This window comes from Podarcis filfolensis (assembly GCF_964270895.1).
Source record: "Podarcis filfolensis genome assembly, chromosome: 8".
Lineage (NCBI taxonomy): Eukaryota > Metazoa > Chordata > Lepidosauria > Squamata > Lacertidae > Podarcis > Podarcis filfolensis.
In genome coordinates, this window is record NC_139611.1 from 47,818,755 (window position 1) to 47,836,557 (window position 17,803).

Genomic DNA, 17,803 nt, shown 5'->3' on the forward strand with positions numbered 1-17,803 from the left:
TGGAAATGAATTAGAAGCCAGTGCAGGTGAAAAAGTACTGTTGTGACCCTGGTTAGAACTTCATAGGGCAAGAATTGTGCGTGGAAACAAGCTATGAGCTAGTACAAAAAGCAAGTGTGGTATTCCTTCACATCCTTCCCCTCTGCCCTTAGCTTCAGATCCAACCATCTGTACCCTGTCCCTCATTAATGAAGGGTGACTGGACTGATTTCCAAAGAAGGAGGCATTCAGACTTCTGAGCAATGCTCTTGCTAGCATAAGCAAGGGGAGAGGTCAGAAGGGGAAGGAAGGAGCAAGTTCATAACCTTATTTCCTTCCTCACACCGGAGCAAGGCTTAATCACTCAAACAAGGCCTTGGGTTTGAGTCCATTGTGCTCTTTAATTTAAAATGACACAGCTTCTTGCAAGTACAAAAGCCATGCGTGGACCAGGCCAAGCACTGCTGTGAAAAAGGAAATGATTTAAGAAAGAAAAGCACATCTCCATACATATATTTCATTCTATCTTTGCTACACAAGACCATCAGGCAGCTTTGAACCAAAGCTCTGCCAAGGATTCTCTCATTTCCATCTGTGCTCTGGAAGTCGTATAGTCAGCACAGCCAAACCAAAAAAATACTGGCAGGGTGGTGAGGGAATACTCCATTTGCTGAAAGTTTACCTTGTTTCAACGCCCTCCTTCTTGCTGCCACCCTCCATTATTGCCCCTCCCCCACAACTGTATCTATGCACTTGTGCACATTTATGTTGGGGGTTTTTTAAAAGAAAAAGAAAAAAAGAAAACATTTGTGCACACGTTTCCAACACAAAAATAGACATCCAAACTGGTTTACAATTAAAATTAGAATAATTGGGTTGTATTCAACATAGCACAAAGACGAGCATTCTGTCAGCGCAAGGAATTCTCCTTGCACAACAGAATGTTCTCTCCCTCTCTCCAACACCACATAGCCCCTAAACTGCCAACTCAAAACTCAGACTCTCAGCTTGGGTGTTATGATTGTACACTTTATTCCAAAAAATAGGACAGGGCTCCAACAAAGGTTGAAGTGCAGGGTACAGATTCCTAAGGCATGGTAGGGCTCTACAATACACGGCAAGGCAAAAACAAAGAAATTGTTCCAACACTTGACACACACCCTGAGCTCCCCCTTTTAAGAGCAGGAGGACACGGTTATTTGTGTGATCATTTCCCCCAGACCTGGGACTGAACAAGCAAGCAGTCACACCTGTAAGTAGGCAAAGTTCACAAGGTCTCTTCAAGCCAGGCAGTTACCTCCACAGAGACAACTGGGGCACCTCACCATCAAATCTATCCTTAGGTGCATCCCTTGAGATGGATGGTCCCTTCCCACTAATGGGAGGCACCAAGGCCCTCTCAAACAGCAGTGATATTGTGTTCAGGCATCTGATTACTTTGGCTCAGCTCCAAAGGCCTTCTAGCGGTTCCCTCATTGTGAAAAGTGAGGTTACAGGGAACCAGGCAGAGAGCTTTCTCGGTAGTGGCAACTGCCCTGAGGAACGCCCTCCCATCAGATGTCAAGAGAATAAACAACTAAACAACTAAAATGCCTCAGCCCAGTATAACTGGAGCATCTCCTCCCCCATCCTTCAGCCTGGACAGAGGTTCTCCTCTGAGGGTCTTCTGCTGGTTCCCTCACTGCGATAAGCAAAGTTACAGGCAGAGAGCCTTCTCAGTAGTGGCAACTGCCCTGTGGAACGCCCTCCCATTAGATGTGAAGGAAATAAACAACGATCTGACTTTTAGAAGATATCTGAAGACAACCCTGTATCAGGAAATTTTTAATGTCTAATGTTTTACTGTTTTTTATGTGCTGTAAGTCGCCCAGAGTGTCTGTGGAAACCCAGCCAGATAGGTGGGGTATTATTATTATTATTATTATTATTATTATTATTATTATTAAGGTGGGTTGCTCTTCTGACTACCTGCTTGGCCCTTTCTCCCAGTCCAGATCCCCACTTTGGCCCTCCCTGAGGTCAGACTCTTCTCTAGGTTCTTCATTACTTGAGTACTATACAGTACTATAAGTACTCGGGTTAAGTACTTAATTTGTTCCGGAGGGCCGTTCTTAACCTGAAACTGTTCTTAACCTGAAGCACCACTTTAGGTAACGGGGCCTCCTGCTGCCACCGCGCCGCTGGAGCATGATTCCTGTTCTCATCCTGAAGCAAAGTTCTTAACCCGAGGTACTATTTCTGGGTTAGCGGAGTCTGTATGTAACCTGAAGCATATGTAACCTGAAGTGTATGTAACCCGAGGTACCACTGTACTCCAATCCTCCAGCACCTTCCCCCAGGCTGGGCACCTCCAAATCACCAATCTCTACCTTGTCATCTGACTACTCCTGTGTTCATAGGCTTCATGACATGAAGCAAATCTGGGGGTGGTGCAGGGTGCACAGAGGGTGAAAAATCCCACTGCTCTTGCTGAAATCTTGCATTAACAGGACAGGGTATTGGAACAGTGCCTACTGCAGGCAGCAGCATCTACTGTTCTTCCTTATCACCACCATCACCACCACTGTTGGGGCCAGAGTGAACAAGCAAGATGCAACAGTGAAGGGAATGAGCAGGTCAAGGAGACTCTTGGTACCAAGGTGTGGGTGCTCAATAGACACACAAACATGCCAGCCCCTAACACTGGCCCCAGTATGTAAGAAGCTTGAGTAGATGCTTGTAGCATTGCCAGCTAATGACAATTTTCTAGGAAGCTCATCTCAAAATGTACATTGTGGTAAGTGGTTCCAGTAAGTGAGGTGGCAGAGGCTGGTAAGGAAGGCACTGTCAAGCTTACCAGACTTTGAGAAGGTGCTGCAAGGGTGCTGTCAGAACCCTCCCAGCTCCCTTCCCAGTAAACAAGAAAGGCACAGATGGGGGGGGATAAAGAAATGGAGAGCAGAGAGCAGTAGGTTTCCCTGTCTCTCCATTTATTCATTTTACTTCCCCACCTGCCTAACCAATGTGAATGCAAGCTGAGGGCTTCTTGTACTGTATAAAAGGATTCATCAGCTGCACCATCCTTTCTTACCATGTTCATGACAGTCAAGATGTACGTAGTCACATTCTCCTTGCTGTGCTTCTCCAGCATTTTCCTGTCTGCCACAACTAGAGTTTCAACATTCAAACTTCCACTCTTCTGACTTTTAATGGGGGATCTTTTCAGCCTTGCCAAGCTCCGATATTCATCAGACAGGACGAATGTGTCCTCTGTGGGTGGTTTAGGTGTGTCTAAAAGGAAACAGAGCAGAGATTTGGAAATTGCTCAGAACTGACTTTTCTTTCTTTATGACCAGTTTAGCTCAGTCCTAAAGTGTTGAGGGACTAGAACCCTGAATGAATCTAGGATATTGTGATAGATGCCAAATGCTGATTAAAATGGGTTGTTAGCTGGGGAGTCCTTTTCAATACATTATTAAGTCCTGATTTGTCCGTCTTTGTTAATTTTCTTTTTAAAGACACTTAATACAACATGTCACAGAGAGGGGAAAAAATCTATCTCGAAAAGAATGAGTTTCACATGCTGATATGGGAAACATTTCTAATTTCTACCTAATTATTTGTTATCTCCCTATGGGGCACGTGCGCGCACACACACATTCTCCTGTATATCTAGGGACCAATTCAGAAAGCTATGCTATGTGTGTGGCCCACTGATGATTCCACACACCCCAGGCTGCATTGTACACCAATCGTCAGAGCAGCAGCAGCTCCAAGAGCACATGCACAAAGCAAACTGTGCTAGCATTGTTGCAACAGCAACCAATATTATGGTTACTGCTTTGGAATAAAGTTGCAGGAAACCTGTTGACCATAAGCATGATGCCTTCTGGACCAAATGAAAACAGATGTGTATAGTTCATGCTAATTTATCCTAACAGACAAAGTTTCAACCCCTCCATCAAATAAAGGATTCTAAATGAGGGTTGAAACCATGCATTTTTAAGAGAGTTGAAGGTGGGATGACCAATGAGCCATTCTTTCTATAATGAATTTTATATGCTTGTGGATGAACTGAATAGCTTAGTTGGTAAAGCATGAGACTCTTAATCTCACGGTTGTCGGTTCAAGTTTCCTGCATCGCAGGGGGTTAGACTAGATGACCCTGTGATCCCTTCCAACTCTATGATTCTATGATTCTGTGTCTTTATCATACAGTACTTGCACTTCTAGGCACATGAGATTTTGAAGGGCTGCAGAAGCCTACACTCAGGTCTCTTTACTCATGACATGTCAAGGATACATCTGAGGATGGGTGAATCAGTCAATTTTAGTTTCTCCTACTTTCTCATTTTTTTCCATTCTTAAATTCAGTCCTGCACATTTTCGCATCTGTTTCTGATCTATTTGTTTATTTTTAAAATCCTCATGAAAATGTGTCAGCATTGCAGTACAAATTTCTCCTAATATAAACACTTGTGTGCAATTTTGCCTAATATACACATTTTTACAAAACAGTTTCCCCTCATATTATGCATTTTGCATGTTGTTGTTATTAACACAGACATTTTATGCACACTTTACCCAGTATATGCATTTTTGTACACACTGCTTGGCTGGCCTACTTTATTGCAAAATTTGGAGAAGTGTGAATTTTGACAAGTGACTATGTAGTTCACATACTGTTTTGGAAACTACAAATTAGGTACAACTTTCAGTGTGAAATGAAATGAATTTCTCCTCTATCCCTTGGTAGACATTATTTATTTTAACAGCACACCTAAAAATGTTAAGTATGAATGCCTGTACATGTCTGCTTGGACAGCTACTGTGCAAATGGAATCCTGGAATACTAGGAATCTTGATTGGCTGCAGCTCCCTTGCCTCTGCATAATTTGTGAAATGACTCAGAGCCAACCATGGGATTTGTATCTACAGCATGGGAAACATTGAATTGTATCCAATGCTAGTTCAACTCAAATTTGACCCATTGAAATTAATGAACATGACTAAGGCTCATTAATTTCGGTGGGTCAAGTCTGAGTAGAACTTAGCTGGATGCAACCCAAAGCCTTTTACTCAACACCTTAAACTTTTCATAGCTTCTCTCACCAGACAAAGTATTTCTGTGCCCAATGTTTTATTATAGGGACAGGTAGATAACTATTGTTACAGCTAAGTTAAGAAATGTGTGTCTTATCATACTACCTTATTTTATAAATCCAGACATCCCATCATTTAGCTGCTTTTTCTATTTCAACAACATTATTATTTCCCTTCTGTATAGCTTTTCTCTGTTGCTTGAGTCATCTGATACAATCCGTTCAGAAGTCAAATGGTTCCTGATCTCTGCTTGTAGCACCCTGAACTGTGTGGGGAGATCTGGGTGACTAGGACCATGCCTTACGGCTGATGGCCACTCTTAATGAACTTTGGTTTTGCTTCCTTCAAACCCTGGAATTTGATGTATCTATAAGCTCTTTGCCATCTCTCTTACTGTGTCTGTGTAGAGCCTTGCTGAATAGAACCAGTCTTGATTAGAGTAGAAACTTCCATGTACTACAGTGATACAAAGGAGCAATTATCGTAATGTACATACAGCTTATACAAATGGGCTTCAGCTACTCTTCCCATCTGTTTTGCCTGACAGCACCACCTTTTGACAGCTCTGGATAGTTCCAAGTGAGCTGACCCAACCTGAAGCAATCAAGGGTTATATCAATCCAATTTGACCAAAGTCCAGATTGACCCAAATTGGCCCAATTTGATTTTGGCATTCTGCATCAGCTGAATCCAGTGCACAACCCTACAAAATATACTTTTCATTCACTTGATCATGCATATGGTATTCTACTGCAAAAAAACTGTGGCAAGAGAACATTTGGGCCATTTGAGCATTATCAAGCCATTCTGTGCTAGACAAAGAAGTGGGTTACAAGACTGGTCAAATCAGGTACTGTAGAGATCAGCAGTATTGCCAGATGAAGCTTCTGCTTGACTATACTTATCTATTCAAACTGCAAGTAGGAATCACATGTTTCGGTGCTCACAAATATGTAAAATACCTGCATAGAGAAAATGGACACATTGGGGGGAAAAGCTCTACCATAAGGTATGTTATGGTTTATTTGGTTTATTTATATCCCACTTTTTGGTCCAAAGGCCTCCAGTGCAGTGAACAACATATTAATACAAAAGAAAAGTACAATAAAGAGTACAGCCAATCAATCATGTCACTTTTCAGTTGGAGACCAGGCTAACACAGAGAGAGACAATCACAGAGAAGGGGGAAGAGAGGCTGCTTCAGCCTTTCACCTAGGAACAAACACATCCACAAGCAATAGTCCATGCCAGAGGTCCCTCACTCTTGCCATATTTCAAGGGAGAAACTTACTCTCCTTCGGAATTTTCCCTTTGGAACTCATCCACCAGTGGCAACCCACTACCAACTGCAGCCTCCAAATAAATAGGCTTCCCCCTTGGAAACCAGCCACAACTGTGTCAAAATTCTTTCCAAATGCAGCTAGCTGGCCAAATCTTTTGACTGTGCCAACAAGCTACTGTTCTGCAGCTGCAGAAGGAAAGGGTTGGAGAGGCAAAGATGACATTCACCATATTTGACTACCCCGCTAGCTACTATTTTGGAAGTTGACTTGGGGAAGCAAGGTTTAGCTAAGTTACGCAGTCAGGGGGTGGTCTGTAGATTTAATGATGACTCCCCTATCTTGTCATACTTCCCCCCCACACCTCATCTTGTCATACTTTATTTGAGAACTGGGCTCTAGCCAGAAGCAGGTTGCTGGGTGGCGTGAAGCAATTACACTATCTTTGTGGCATGTGGGTCACTACAGTTTACTGCAGGGAAAGGGGCCAGGCAATGAGGAGGTTAGTGCAGTACAACTGCACCAGACCAATCCAGTGCACCTGCCTGTGCATAATCACCAACCTCAGTCTCCTTTTTTTTCCCTTCGCTCACCAAGTGACTGAAAAGGAACAAATGTGGGCGCTTTTCTCTCCTCACCCCCCCAAAAAAACGGATCCATTTGTTCCCTTCCTCTTTCTAGGTGGTGAGAGTGGCAGAGGTAATCACATGGTCCAAAGACAGAGTACTCTGAAAAATGAACATAACAAGCATGACTATCTAGAAAGATAGGAAAGATAAAGGACTGGTATTGATGCAGTACTGCTGTTTAGGCACTCCAGTCCTGGGATCCATAGCCTGGTCCTCAGGCTGCCACTGCCTCCCCTAATCCTGCACAGAGGCTTTGGGGGGTGGGGGTGGGGCTCAGGGAGCAACAGCAGCAAGAACATGGGGAAAGATCAGTTGTGTGAGTAAATTTCCGTCCCCTTGCCTTTCGAAGTCAAGCCACAAAGCACATGACTTCATTTGTTTAGCTGGGAATATGAGATTATATGCTCTTCACATAATATATATGTTTAGTGCATGCAGACAGTAGTTTCTCAGGCCACCTTGTCCTGAGATTAGTCTTGTCTTTGCTGTTACTATGAAGAAGAAAAGGGTTATTAAAAAATGGGGGAAGAATTTTACTAAAGCGTGACTTGCTAAACACGATCCACTTGGCATGCCTTGCTCTGTAATTATGTATCTTGGGATAAGTGGCTTGAAAAGAATGCTGACTAATGCTGATTCTATACAAGCTGCATGTTGAGTGCAATTATTAAAGAAAGTTAAAAGGGGCAAATGTTACACATATGCCGTAAATGCTGCACTGTGCTAAAGTTTTCTTTTTCCCATTATTATTTTTTAAAGCTGATCTAATCCAAGTATGGGTTTAACTAAACAGTCTTTTTAAAAACTACAACAAAGTCATCTTTCAAATTGAAGCAAATGAAAAGCACACAAATAAATAACTAGGTCTCTAATGGGGAACACTAACATCCAGAAAAAACAAGGAATCTCAGATGAAGCTGCAGCAATCAATTCCCATTGTAACTCCGGTTTGCTTTCCTAATAAGATTGCCAAATACATCCAGGTTTGGTGTTCATAATGGGGATAAGCAAGCGAACAAGCTATCCAAAGCAGTCCTAATCATGGATTAATCTAGGAGAAATGAATTTGTGGTTGCGTCTTGCCCCTTGAACTCCAGATGCTTAAGGCCAACATGCCCAGAGCCTCTGTTTATCCAGAGTTATGGATTTGGGAAGCTATGTATGCAGGCCAGTCTTTGCCAGCCTGGTGCCTTCCAGATGTTTTGGACTGTAATTCTCATCAGACCAGCCACAATTCCACTCCAATTCTACATGCAATTTAACAATCAATTCCTCTTCCCCAGGAACTCTAGAAACTGTAGTTCTGGGAAGGGAAATGGTGGTCTCCTAACAACACTCAGCACCCTTAACACACTTCAGACTACAGTACACAGGATTCTTGGGGGGCACTGTTTACAATGGTACGATAAGGCTTTAAATGTATAGTGCAGATTGGGGGAGGCACTGCTCATTCTCTTTTATTTGGATATTTTTTTAAAAAATGCAGCAATCACCAAAGCAATGCCTGCAGACCACTGCAAAAAACAAACACCTAATAATCTAAGAACTACTACGTCAAGAAAAGAGATAGAAAGTTTCCTTACATACATTTCTTGCGACGTCCACAAAAATGCTGCTTTTGAAACCTTCCGTGGTGGTAACCGTGAGCTTGGACGTGAGACTTGTGGGCAGTGTGATTTCTGTGATGGCCAGGGGGGAAGTGATGGGGATTGGAATCTACTTTGTGCACCTTCTCTTCAGCGGTCCGTTTGTACAATACATGAGGGTGGTGTCCGGCAGGTGGCGTATAGTGGTGTTCCTGTGCTAGGTGTTGAGGTAATGGAGATATAAGGAAGTCATTCTCCCGTGTCCTTATCAAACCTGACTAAAGAGATAAATATAAAGAAAAGATAAGGTTATACTTAGGTTCACTAGGCAAAGAGTTTCTCAAATGCAGCCACGAGGAATCTTAAGAGCAGGTCACCAACCTGCTCCGTTGCCTTGTATGAGATTTGATCACACTATGGTCACATTCACACGACACATTGAAAGCACTATGATAGAACCTTAAACAATCATGGCTTCCCCCCAAAGGATTCTGGGAACCATGATTTGTTAAGTGTGCTGAGATCCGTATCCCCCTCCCAGAGCTACCATTTCCAGAGTTCCCTGTGATGATGGGTTGATTATTAAACCACTCTAAGAATTGTAGCTCTGGGCAGGAAATAGGGGGTTTCCTAACAAGCCTCAACACCCTTAAAAACCACAGCTCACAGAACTCTTTGGGAGAAAGTGTTACTGTTTTCGCAATTAAAAACACACAAACTGATGTGGAAATATGGAGGATCAAATTTAAGATTGCAAATTTGAGAAACTGAGAGAAGCCAAAATTGATAGATTCGGCCATGTCTCTTAAGGAACTGCAGGCAGCAAGGCATGTGAACATTTACAAATCTCTTTGTAAATATCTGCTAGTCCTATTGACGTCTCACTTCTTAGTTATTAAAGTATTTAAAATATCGACAGAACTGTGCACAAGTCAGAAAGCTGGCAAAGCTTTGTGAATCACAAAGTTGTGCACTCTCCTTCACACACACCCGAATTAGGAATGAAAATGCAAAAAAGCAACCCATTCCCTTATTATTGTTCTTAATATATCCAGCTCTAGTTTAAAGGGCCAACATGGACTTTATTGAGGTCTGTGCTGCTGCAAACCTTGTTAACCACTTGTCAGCTTCTGTAGTATATGTGTAACAGATTCATCAAAACCAGATGTGCAAATAAGTTTGGTTACTCAAAGACTGTGTACTCAGAAGCAAGGTACAATGTTGTAATGGTATTCTAATGGTATTTTGTGAGCTGCCCTGACCATTTCACATTTAAAAGCAGTATATAGATTTTTTTTCACAAATAAATACCATGAGGTCCAATGCTGTGGTAGAAATACAATAGCATGCAGGTACGTGTCCTCTTTTGACCTTTTTGGTAACGTAGTAACACATTTCTGACTATACATATGTGGCCACCCTAAATTCCTCCTGGGTTACTGGGTATATGATGACATCCTAAGAACTCCTTCAGATGGCCTGTTCATTGAGCATTCATCCTGATTTACTTGATGTGGGGATTAAACTATGTCTGATCTTTATTGCACATTTGTCCTGATTTGTTTGCAGGGAGATTATACAACAATGAGCACACACTCTAATTTGTTTGTGGAGTGTTTATAAGTTTTCCCATTAATCAGTGATCATCCCACATTTTGCAATGTATTACTCTGTGACTTTCCTAACTGCCAAAATGCAGGTTGTTATTTTTTAAGTGGATTTGTTGCACTGGTGTGACTGAGCTCTTTAATCCACTTTCATTGCATAAACCTCAATTTCCAGTATGCACTTGAATCCCTTTCACAAAGTACTGACAGTCTAGAGGTGACCTAAAATGTTTCCGCACAAATAGGATACCCTGGGTCATTATCTTTCTTACTACACAGATTGTATCTCATGTTGTTAGTTGAAAATTAGGATATCTTCACATTAGCAGCTTAAAACACAGCAAGGTCATCCCCCATCCCCAATCTGCATTTCAAGCCTCATTTGCACAGTGTTCACATCTGAGAAGGGGCAGAGATGTCTTCCTCCAATGTACATTATTGGTTTCCCCACTCCCATGGAACTCCTTTCCATGAAGCTGTTATCTGTGTGTGCACAATGATCTCTGCATGTGCAATGGCTTCTTCAAATGTCCCTACTACTGCCTACTCTGCATCCAGTTTTCTAGTCAGATGGAAACTGGTTTGAGGAAAAAAATGCATCAAACATTTGTCAAGAAACTGCAGGACTGATATGGATTGTGGCTAATGTGTGACTGTGGCTTCAATATCTAGCAGTGGGAGCACACTGAATGCAGAGTATGTTTTAATATGAGCATATTCTTAGTTTGGAAAAGATTCACAGCGCCACAGATCAGAGAGAAAGAACATGGTCCCAGGCATCTCCAGCTAAAGGAAATGAAGCAGCGGGAGTTTTTGTCGTTGCTGTTTTAACAGAGAGCTGCTGCCAGTTTAAAAAACAAAAGCAAAATACTGTCCTAGGTGAACCAGTGCTATCTAAACTTGGTGGAAGGCAGCTTTATATGTTTATATGAAAATCATGCACTTGTAGTTGGCCAACAGTTTCACAGCTGGCCTGCAGGTTTCCATAAAGTATTCCACTGACCAGTGGCGTAGCGTGGGTTGTCAGCACCCGGGGCAAGGCAAGTAATTTGCGCCCCCTAACCCGTGGATTTGCGCCCCCTAACCCGTGGATTTGACCCCCTAACCCTAACCCCCAGATGTTGTGCCCAGTGCGGCCGGCCCCCCCTGCACCCCCACGCTACGCCACTGACCACTGTGTAAAACAGGATGCTGGACTGGATAGACCTTCACTGTCACCCAGAAGGTTTTTTTAAAAAAATTACTTCACTGAGCCATGATATGATTGCTGCGATCAGCACCTGGTATCCTTGAGCAACTGCAAGGGCTCCAATGGCCCAATAGTTTCTACTGCTGATGCCTCCCCCACCCTTTCCATTTTTCTATATATTTATTGGTCTGGCATACCAAGAAGTACCAGAGTACCTACCTGCCTGCAGACTGTCTCACCAGAGTGGTGCATGCTCTGGTTATCGCCTGCTTGGAGTACTGCAATGCGCTCTACCTGGGGCTACCTTTGAAGGTTACCCAGAAACTACAACTAATACAGAATGTGGCAACTAGACTGGTGCCTGGGAGTGGCCTCCGGAACCATATAACACTGGTCCTAAAGGTTCCTCATTGGCTCCCAGTGCATTTCTGAGCTGACCTTTAGAGCCCTAAATGGCCTTGGCCCAGTATACCTGAAGGAGCATCTCCTCCCCCATCGTTCAGCCTGGACGCTGAGGTCCTCCTCCAAGGGTCTTCTGCTGGTTCCCTCACTGCGAGAAGCAAAGTTACAGGGAACCAGGCAGAGGGTCATCTCGGTAGTGGCGCCCTCCCTGTGGAACCCTCCCCCTTCAGATGCCAAGGAAACAAACAACTACCTGACTTTTAGAAGACATCTGATGGCAGCCCTGTATCAGGCAGTTTTAAATGTTTGATGTTTTAGTATGTTCTGATATATGCTGTGAGCTGCCCAGAGTGGCTGGGGAAACCAGCCAGATGGGCAGGTGTATAAATAATAATAGTTATTATTATCTTGTCTCTTAGTGGAAGCAGAACATAGCCATCATGGCAAGTAGCCACTGATATTCCTACCTTACATGAATTTGTCTAATCCCCTTTTAAAGCCATACAAAGTGGTGGTCATCGCTACCACTTCAGGGAGAAAATCTCATCACTGCATGATTGTACTGTGTAAAGAAGTACTTTCTTTCAGTCTGATTCTGCCAACATTCAGCTTTATTGGATGGCCTTGAGTTCTAGCATTATGAGAGTTCTAGCCTTCTGACCTTGTGTCATTCTAGGGCATACCTGTAAATGTAAAGGGCTGCTTGATGCTCCCTGGATCACTGTCATAGCAGCCCCTATGAAAAGCCAATGACAGAGCAGGAGGCCCAGCAGAGGACACTTTCCTCAGGGGCCTCCTCAAACCCCATGCAGCTGTGGCTGCAGTTTATTACACTATGAAAATAAGAAAAGAGACTTCACCAGGAGCTATTTGTTCCTTCCTCTTTTCAAAAGAAATTAACTAAGCCTGCCCAGCCTCATCTAACATCTTCTTTGGAGTAAAACCTTTGCTGTCAATGAAAATACAAAAGAAGTTCATCTTTGGCAAGGGCTTAATTCATTTGCTTGCTTTGCTCAATGTGCTGGTAATCTTCAAACTGGCAAGCCACACTAGGGCATGGAGAAGCAGATCCCTACAGGGGACAGAACTGATATTTTAATCCTTAAGATTTATGTCATCATTTATTAAGAAATGACACCATTCATACGAAGTTCTAGGCAAAAGGGGGGAAGGGAACCTCATAGTCTTCTGGTATTCTGCACCAGAAACAGGGCATCTGCTAACTGATTTTACAGAGAGAGAGAGAGAAAGAGAGAGACAGAAAAACATAGTAAATCTGTTCTTTATTTTGCTATTCTAAAGGTTTCCAACATCTGAAATTATTCCTAGAGGATTCATTTCATAAATGATTTGAACCATATGATTTGAATTGTCTGTGTTTCCCTTTCAAGAACCTGCTTGTGATGTGCACTGCATTGCAGACATCACATTGGTGGGCTGAGAATTCCAATGATGTGTAAGGAACTTATTAGGACTGTCCGCTGATTAAAGAATGCTCAGATGATTGATCACCATCCCTTATTATAAATCTGCATATTACAGAAGGCTGGAAATGGGTGCCTTTTTGAGATACTGAAAAGAATGTAAGAATAATTTAATGAACAATTTTAGCTACATGTTGTTATTCATATTTTGTTTTTTTAAAATTTCCTATTACTGTAACATGCCAAAACTACATCAAAAAACAAACAAACAGGAATGTATCCCTAATTGGAGCCTTGCCAATTTAACTATTCCTCCCTGATTGAATTTGTTCCCCATTGATTAATCAAAGCTTTAGTTGATTAATCAGTTGATTAAGCCAATTAAACCCCACAGTCCAGTTCAAAGTTGTGAGGGGTAAGCTTCCCTTTACACAACATTGTGGGAGAAAATGGGTAAGGTTTATGACTTGAAAAAGTCATATGTTGGCTTGTAAGTTCATTGCATCTTTTCACATTGCCATATTTTAAAATATTTCATCAGCTGTGACTGAGGCCTATGACTTTAACTGAAAACAGTGAAACACTCAAATTGTTTGTATTGTTTGGTTAGTGTCCCCTTTGCAGAGGACAGTTCTCTGTTTCAAGTGCTGTCAGAAGTCTTTCTTCTGTTTGTAGGGCTGCCCAGTCCAAGCTCCATTTATAGACAAAGAACCCTAAGGACAGAAATCAGGGGCCTTAAATTTGGTTATCAACAGCAGACTGAGCAAGTATTCAGATCCTCTGGTCAAAGTCTTCCCCATTAGAATGAGATGTGTTGTATTTCTGTCTATACATAAATCTGTTCTGGCCCTGTCTTCCTTCCCTTATTCTAGTATAATATATTAATCTTGCCATAATTCCATAACTAGTAGTGAATGGTGTAATGAGTCGTTACTGCTTACCAGGAGGGGAAGGAGAGGGCACTGTGGCACAATCAAACCACTCATAGGAGCCAACTCTGAGGGGCCAAGATCGCTTCGTACCCCCATAAAATATTTGAGGGGGTCAGGCCCCCACAAAGTTGATGGGCATTGCCATTCAAATGGTGTGTGTGCACCACATCACATGACTGATTATGCGAGGTGGGGCTTACTTGCCCCCACCCAATATTTTATTTAGGTTGGCACCCTTGAAACCAGTACAGTCAATCTGGCACTCCTTCTGGTCTATCAGTACTGCGCCACCCTCCCTGCACCTTGCCTGTCTCCTCCTCAAAAACTAGCAGCAGTTTACTTGCCTGGATGTTGGCTAAGTGCCTCCACCACACAGTCTATTCTATTGTAATATATCTGCTCACTGGACAGCTGGACCAATTCATATAACAAACCAGGTAATAATGGTGAGGCTCAGCAACATCACAAGTTCCAATCTCTCATTAGAAGCCATTATCTTCTTATGTATGGCAATGATGTACCAAAAAAAGGCCCAATTGAGACTAAATGTAAGTAGAAATTATATCTGAATCATCAAAATAAATCTGCATAATGCCTGAATGTTTAAACAAACTGGAAAAGTTCATTTCCAGAAAGAAAGAGAGAGAGAGAGAGAGAATGCGTGTATGTGTGTGTTTTGTGACATGGTATCTTACAGTATTTTTAAAATAATTTTTAAAAGTTTAGGAAGTATGCACAGAACAGCAGGCCACCACTTCAACAGCTTTAAAATGTGACCTAGTCTTTGCCCCATGCCAACTACAAAAAAAACATAGATTGGTGATATACTATCAAGCCATGAGATCTGTGCACCCAGAAGGCCAGAGATAGGTTCAGCCATAACAATCACAGTCTAGTGTGATTGTTATTGCTGAAGTGCCAGTGCTGGTGACAGCAGGGAACAGGTTGGCAGCTGATCACACTGTGCTATCCTTGATTTACATAGTACAACTTGCATTTCCCCTCTTCTTTCTTTTAGATTTTATGCTGGAATACTTCAAATGTAATTGAACAATAGCTGTATCGCTATTATGTCATGGTGGTTTGCATTGCATCTGGTTAGAGAGAATAAAAATCTGGTGGTGGCCGTGGTTTTGAGCCCAGCCTCCAGACAGAAAACATTAAGCTTTTTAATGATGCATCTGCTAGAAGTGGTTCACACTCTGATATAGATATAGATATCACTTCATTACTCATTACTCGATGACTCACAGCTGAACGTGCAAAGTGACGCAGTTGAAAAGGATTGCATCTGACATAATCTGAGCTGATATGGAAGTTTCACCTGTAGCATTTTATATCTCTTGGCGCATTCAAACATGCCAAAGTATCACTTCCACAGACAACACTTGATCACTGCAACACTGGATGTTGAATGCATGTCATGACCCATACCACTGCAGAGGGGTAACTGCTCACCCCTGGGTGCCCCCCTTGCTGCTGCTGCTCATTGTTTATTGGCTCTCTCTTCAGCATCCATCACTGTCTCTGGTTGGTTGTGTGGACAGAGCCAAGAAGAAGGCAGAAAGTAAATGGTCAGCCATGACCACAGGAAGGAGAAATTTCTGTGCCGAGGCAAGGCAAGGCAAGGCAGATATCAGCTGGGTGCAGGGTGACCTTATACAGCTTCTAGCAGATACTAAAGCAGAAAAAATTAGCGCATGCAAACTCAGCCAAATGCTACTCAATTATTCCGGACTGCATATCTGATGTTAGTCATACTGAGCAAATGAATGTTATGTTGATGTAATCAAACTATCAGATAATGAGATGTCTGAACCTGAGAACATTTATTGGGATTTGTTCCACTAAAGTGCCTTTATGATGGAAACTCTTGAACAAATAGGATTATGAATTGAGTATCTGTGTGGTCAAGGTTATGATAACATGAAAGGCAAAGAAAATTAAGTATAAAAGAGAATCCTGGACATAAACACACGTCTTTTTTTTGCCCTGAAATACACACTCTTTAAATTTAGTAGTCAATAATGCCACTAAGTGTTGCCTGGAAGCAACTCGTTTCTTCAGTTTTGTTCAACTGATCTATAATTATTTCTCTGCATCGACTTGGCATTAGCAAATTCTAACTAACCATGTATCAGACTTAGGTATAACTGTTAATCCACTGAGCAAAACAAGATGGAGAGTTGGATCGGTGCTTTGAAACCACTGAGATATATATGATGCTTTAATAGAGATCTTTGATGACACATGCCTTAAAAGTTTATCTGGAAATACTTCCCAAATTGAAGCTGAAGCCCTTGCTGATGCAATTTGTAAATTCAAATTTGTGGTATCTCTTTTTACATGGTGCAACATCCTTTTTTGAAGTTAATTTTACAAACAAGCTACTACAAAATAGGGAAGCTGATTTAAATTCAGCTACAAACCAATTGCAAGTGACCAAGAATTACCTTGTGGGCTGCTGTGTGATGGGACTTTCAACAAGTTTTGATAGATGCTACTGAGACTGCAAAGTAGCTAGAAAAACCATTAAACTTCAAGATAGAACAAGTTAGAAAAAGGTGAAAGAAATGGCAGTTTGAGTATGAGGCCCAAGAAGAGGCACCACAAGATCCAAAGCAGAAATTCAAAGTGGGTTTCTACCTTGCCAATGATGATTCTCATTCTCATTAAAACAAAAAATAAAAAAAATGTCCAGTGGCACCTTATAGACCAACTAAGTTTGTTCTGGTATAAGCTTTCGTGTGCATGCACACTTCTTCACAGTGGCGTAGCGTGGGTTGTAAGCACCCGGGGCAAGGCAAGTAATTTGCGCCCCCTAACCCGTGGATTTGCGCCCCCTAACCCGTGGATTTGCGCCCCCTAACCCGTGGATTTGCCCTAACCCCAGATGTTGCGCCCGGTGCGGCCGGCCCCCCCTGCACCCCCCACGCTACGCCACTGCTTCTTCAGATACACATTGTAATTCCCACTGCCCTAACAGCCTCCTGAACTCCACCTCACATTGTTCAAGGGGAGTTCCATACTCTCCAGAGTGCCTTTTCAGGGCATTTCAGGGGAAAGGAGGGGAAATGTTTCATTAACTTACTTTAGTTACAACAACACATTTTATTACTCAAGTCACAAAACTAGTAAAAATTCCTTGTTAATTTAGGATCCAAATGATTGATAGATAGTCAGATGAAGTAACAAGTGTTGAACAACTTGTGTTGTAGGATGAGGAGTGGACTTGGGCTAAAAATAAGACTAAAAGATGAGCAGAAACAAAACAAAAATCCTGACAAACTTTAAATGATGAATGCTTTCGAGCTGCCTGGCTTCAGTTTTGCTATGAAAGGGGTGTGTGGATGCATTCAGCATAATGACATAGCTTTCTTGAAGACTCTATATTTTTAAGCTTCAAATGTTAAGCTGGCTTAAACTACATAGCATTTTAGTTTCCCCACAAATTAAAGGATCTTCAGTGATCTTGAACCTTCAAACAACCATTTTGTTCTTTGGCTAGAAGACCACTCAGTTCAAGTTAGTGCCACAAGAATGAACGCTATTTCTGAATGCTCAGCAATGGTTAAAAACAAGGTAGGAAAACTAGTCTCCCTTCTAATTATTCAGATATGAACAGAGAAAGAGAGAGACGAGGTTCCACTGAATGGTGCCTTTGTGCTTTGGCAGTTGAGTGGATCTTTTAAA

The 17,803-nt window shown here is 42.2% G+C and overlaps 1 protein-coding gene across 3 annotated transcripts in view; it reads right to left on the reverse strand.

The window, feature by feature from the left end:
• ADAMTS18 (ADAM metallopeptidase with thrombospondin type 1 motif 18) overlaps positions 1 to 17,803 on the reverse strand; it is a 96,839-nt gene that overhangs the window by 51,537 nt on the left and 27,499 nt on the right. For all 3 annotated transcript variants that reach the window (XM_083629819.1, XM_083629818.1, XM_083629817.1), the window contains exons 4-5: positions 8,558 to 8,834; positions 3,050 to 3,249 (exon numbers count right to left, since the gene is read on the reverse strand). In XM_083629819.1, coding sequence (XP_083485945.1) covers positions 3,050 to 3,249; positions 8,558 to 8,834 — 477 coding nt within the window. The remainder of the gene's footprint in view (positions 1 to 3,049; positions 3,250 to 8,557; positions 8,835 to 17,803) is intronic.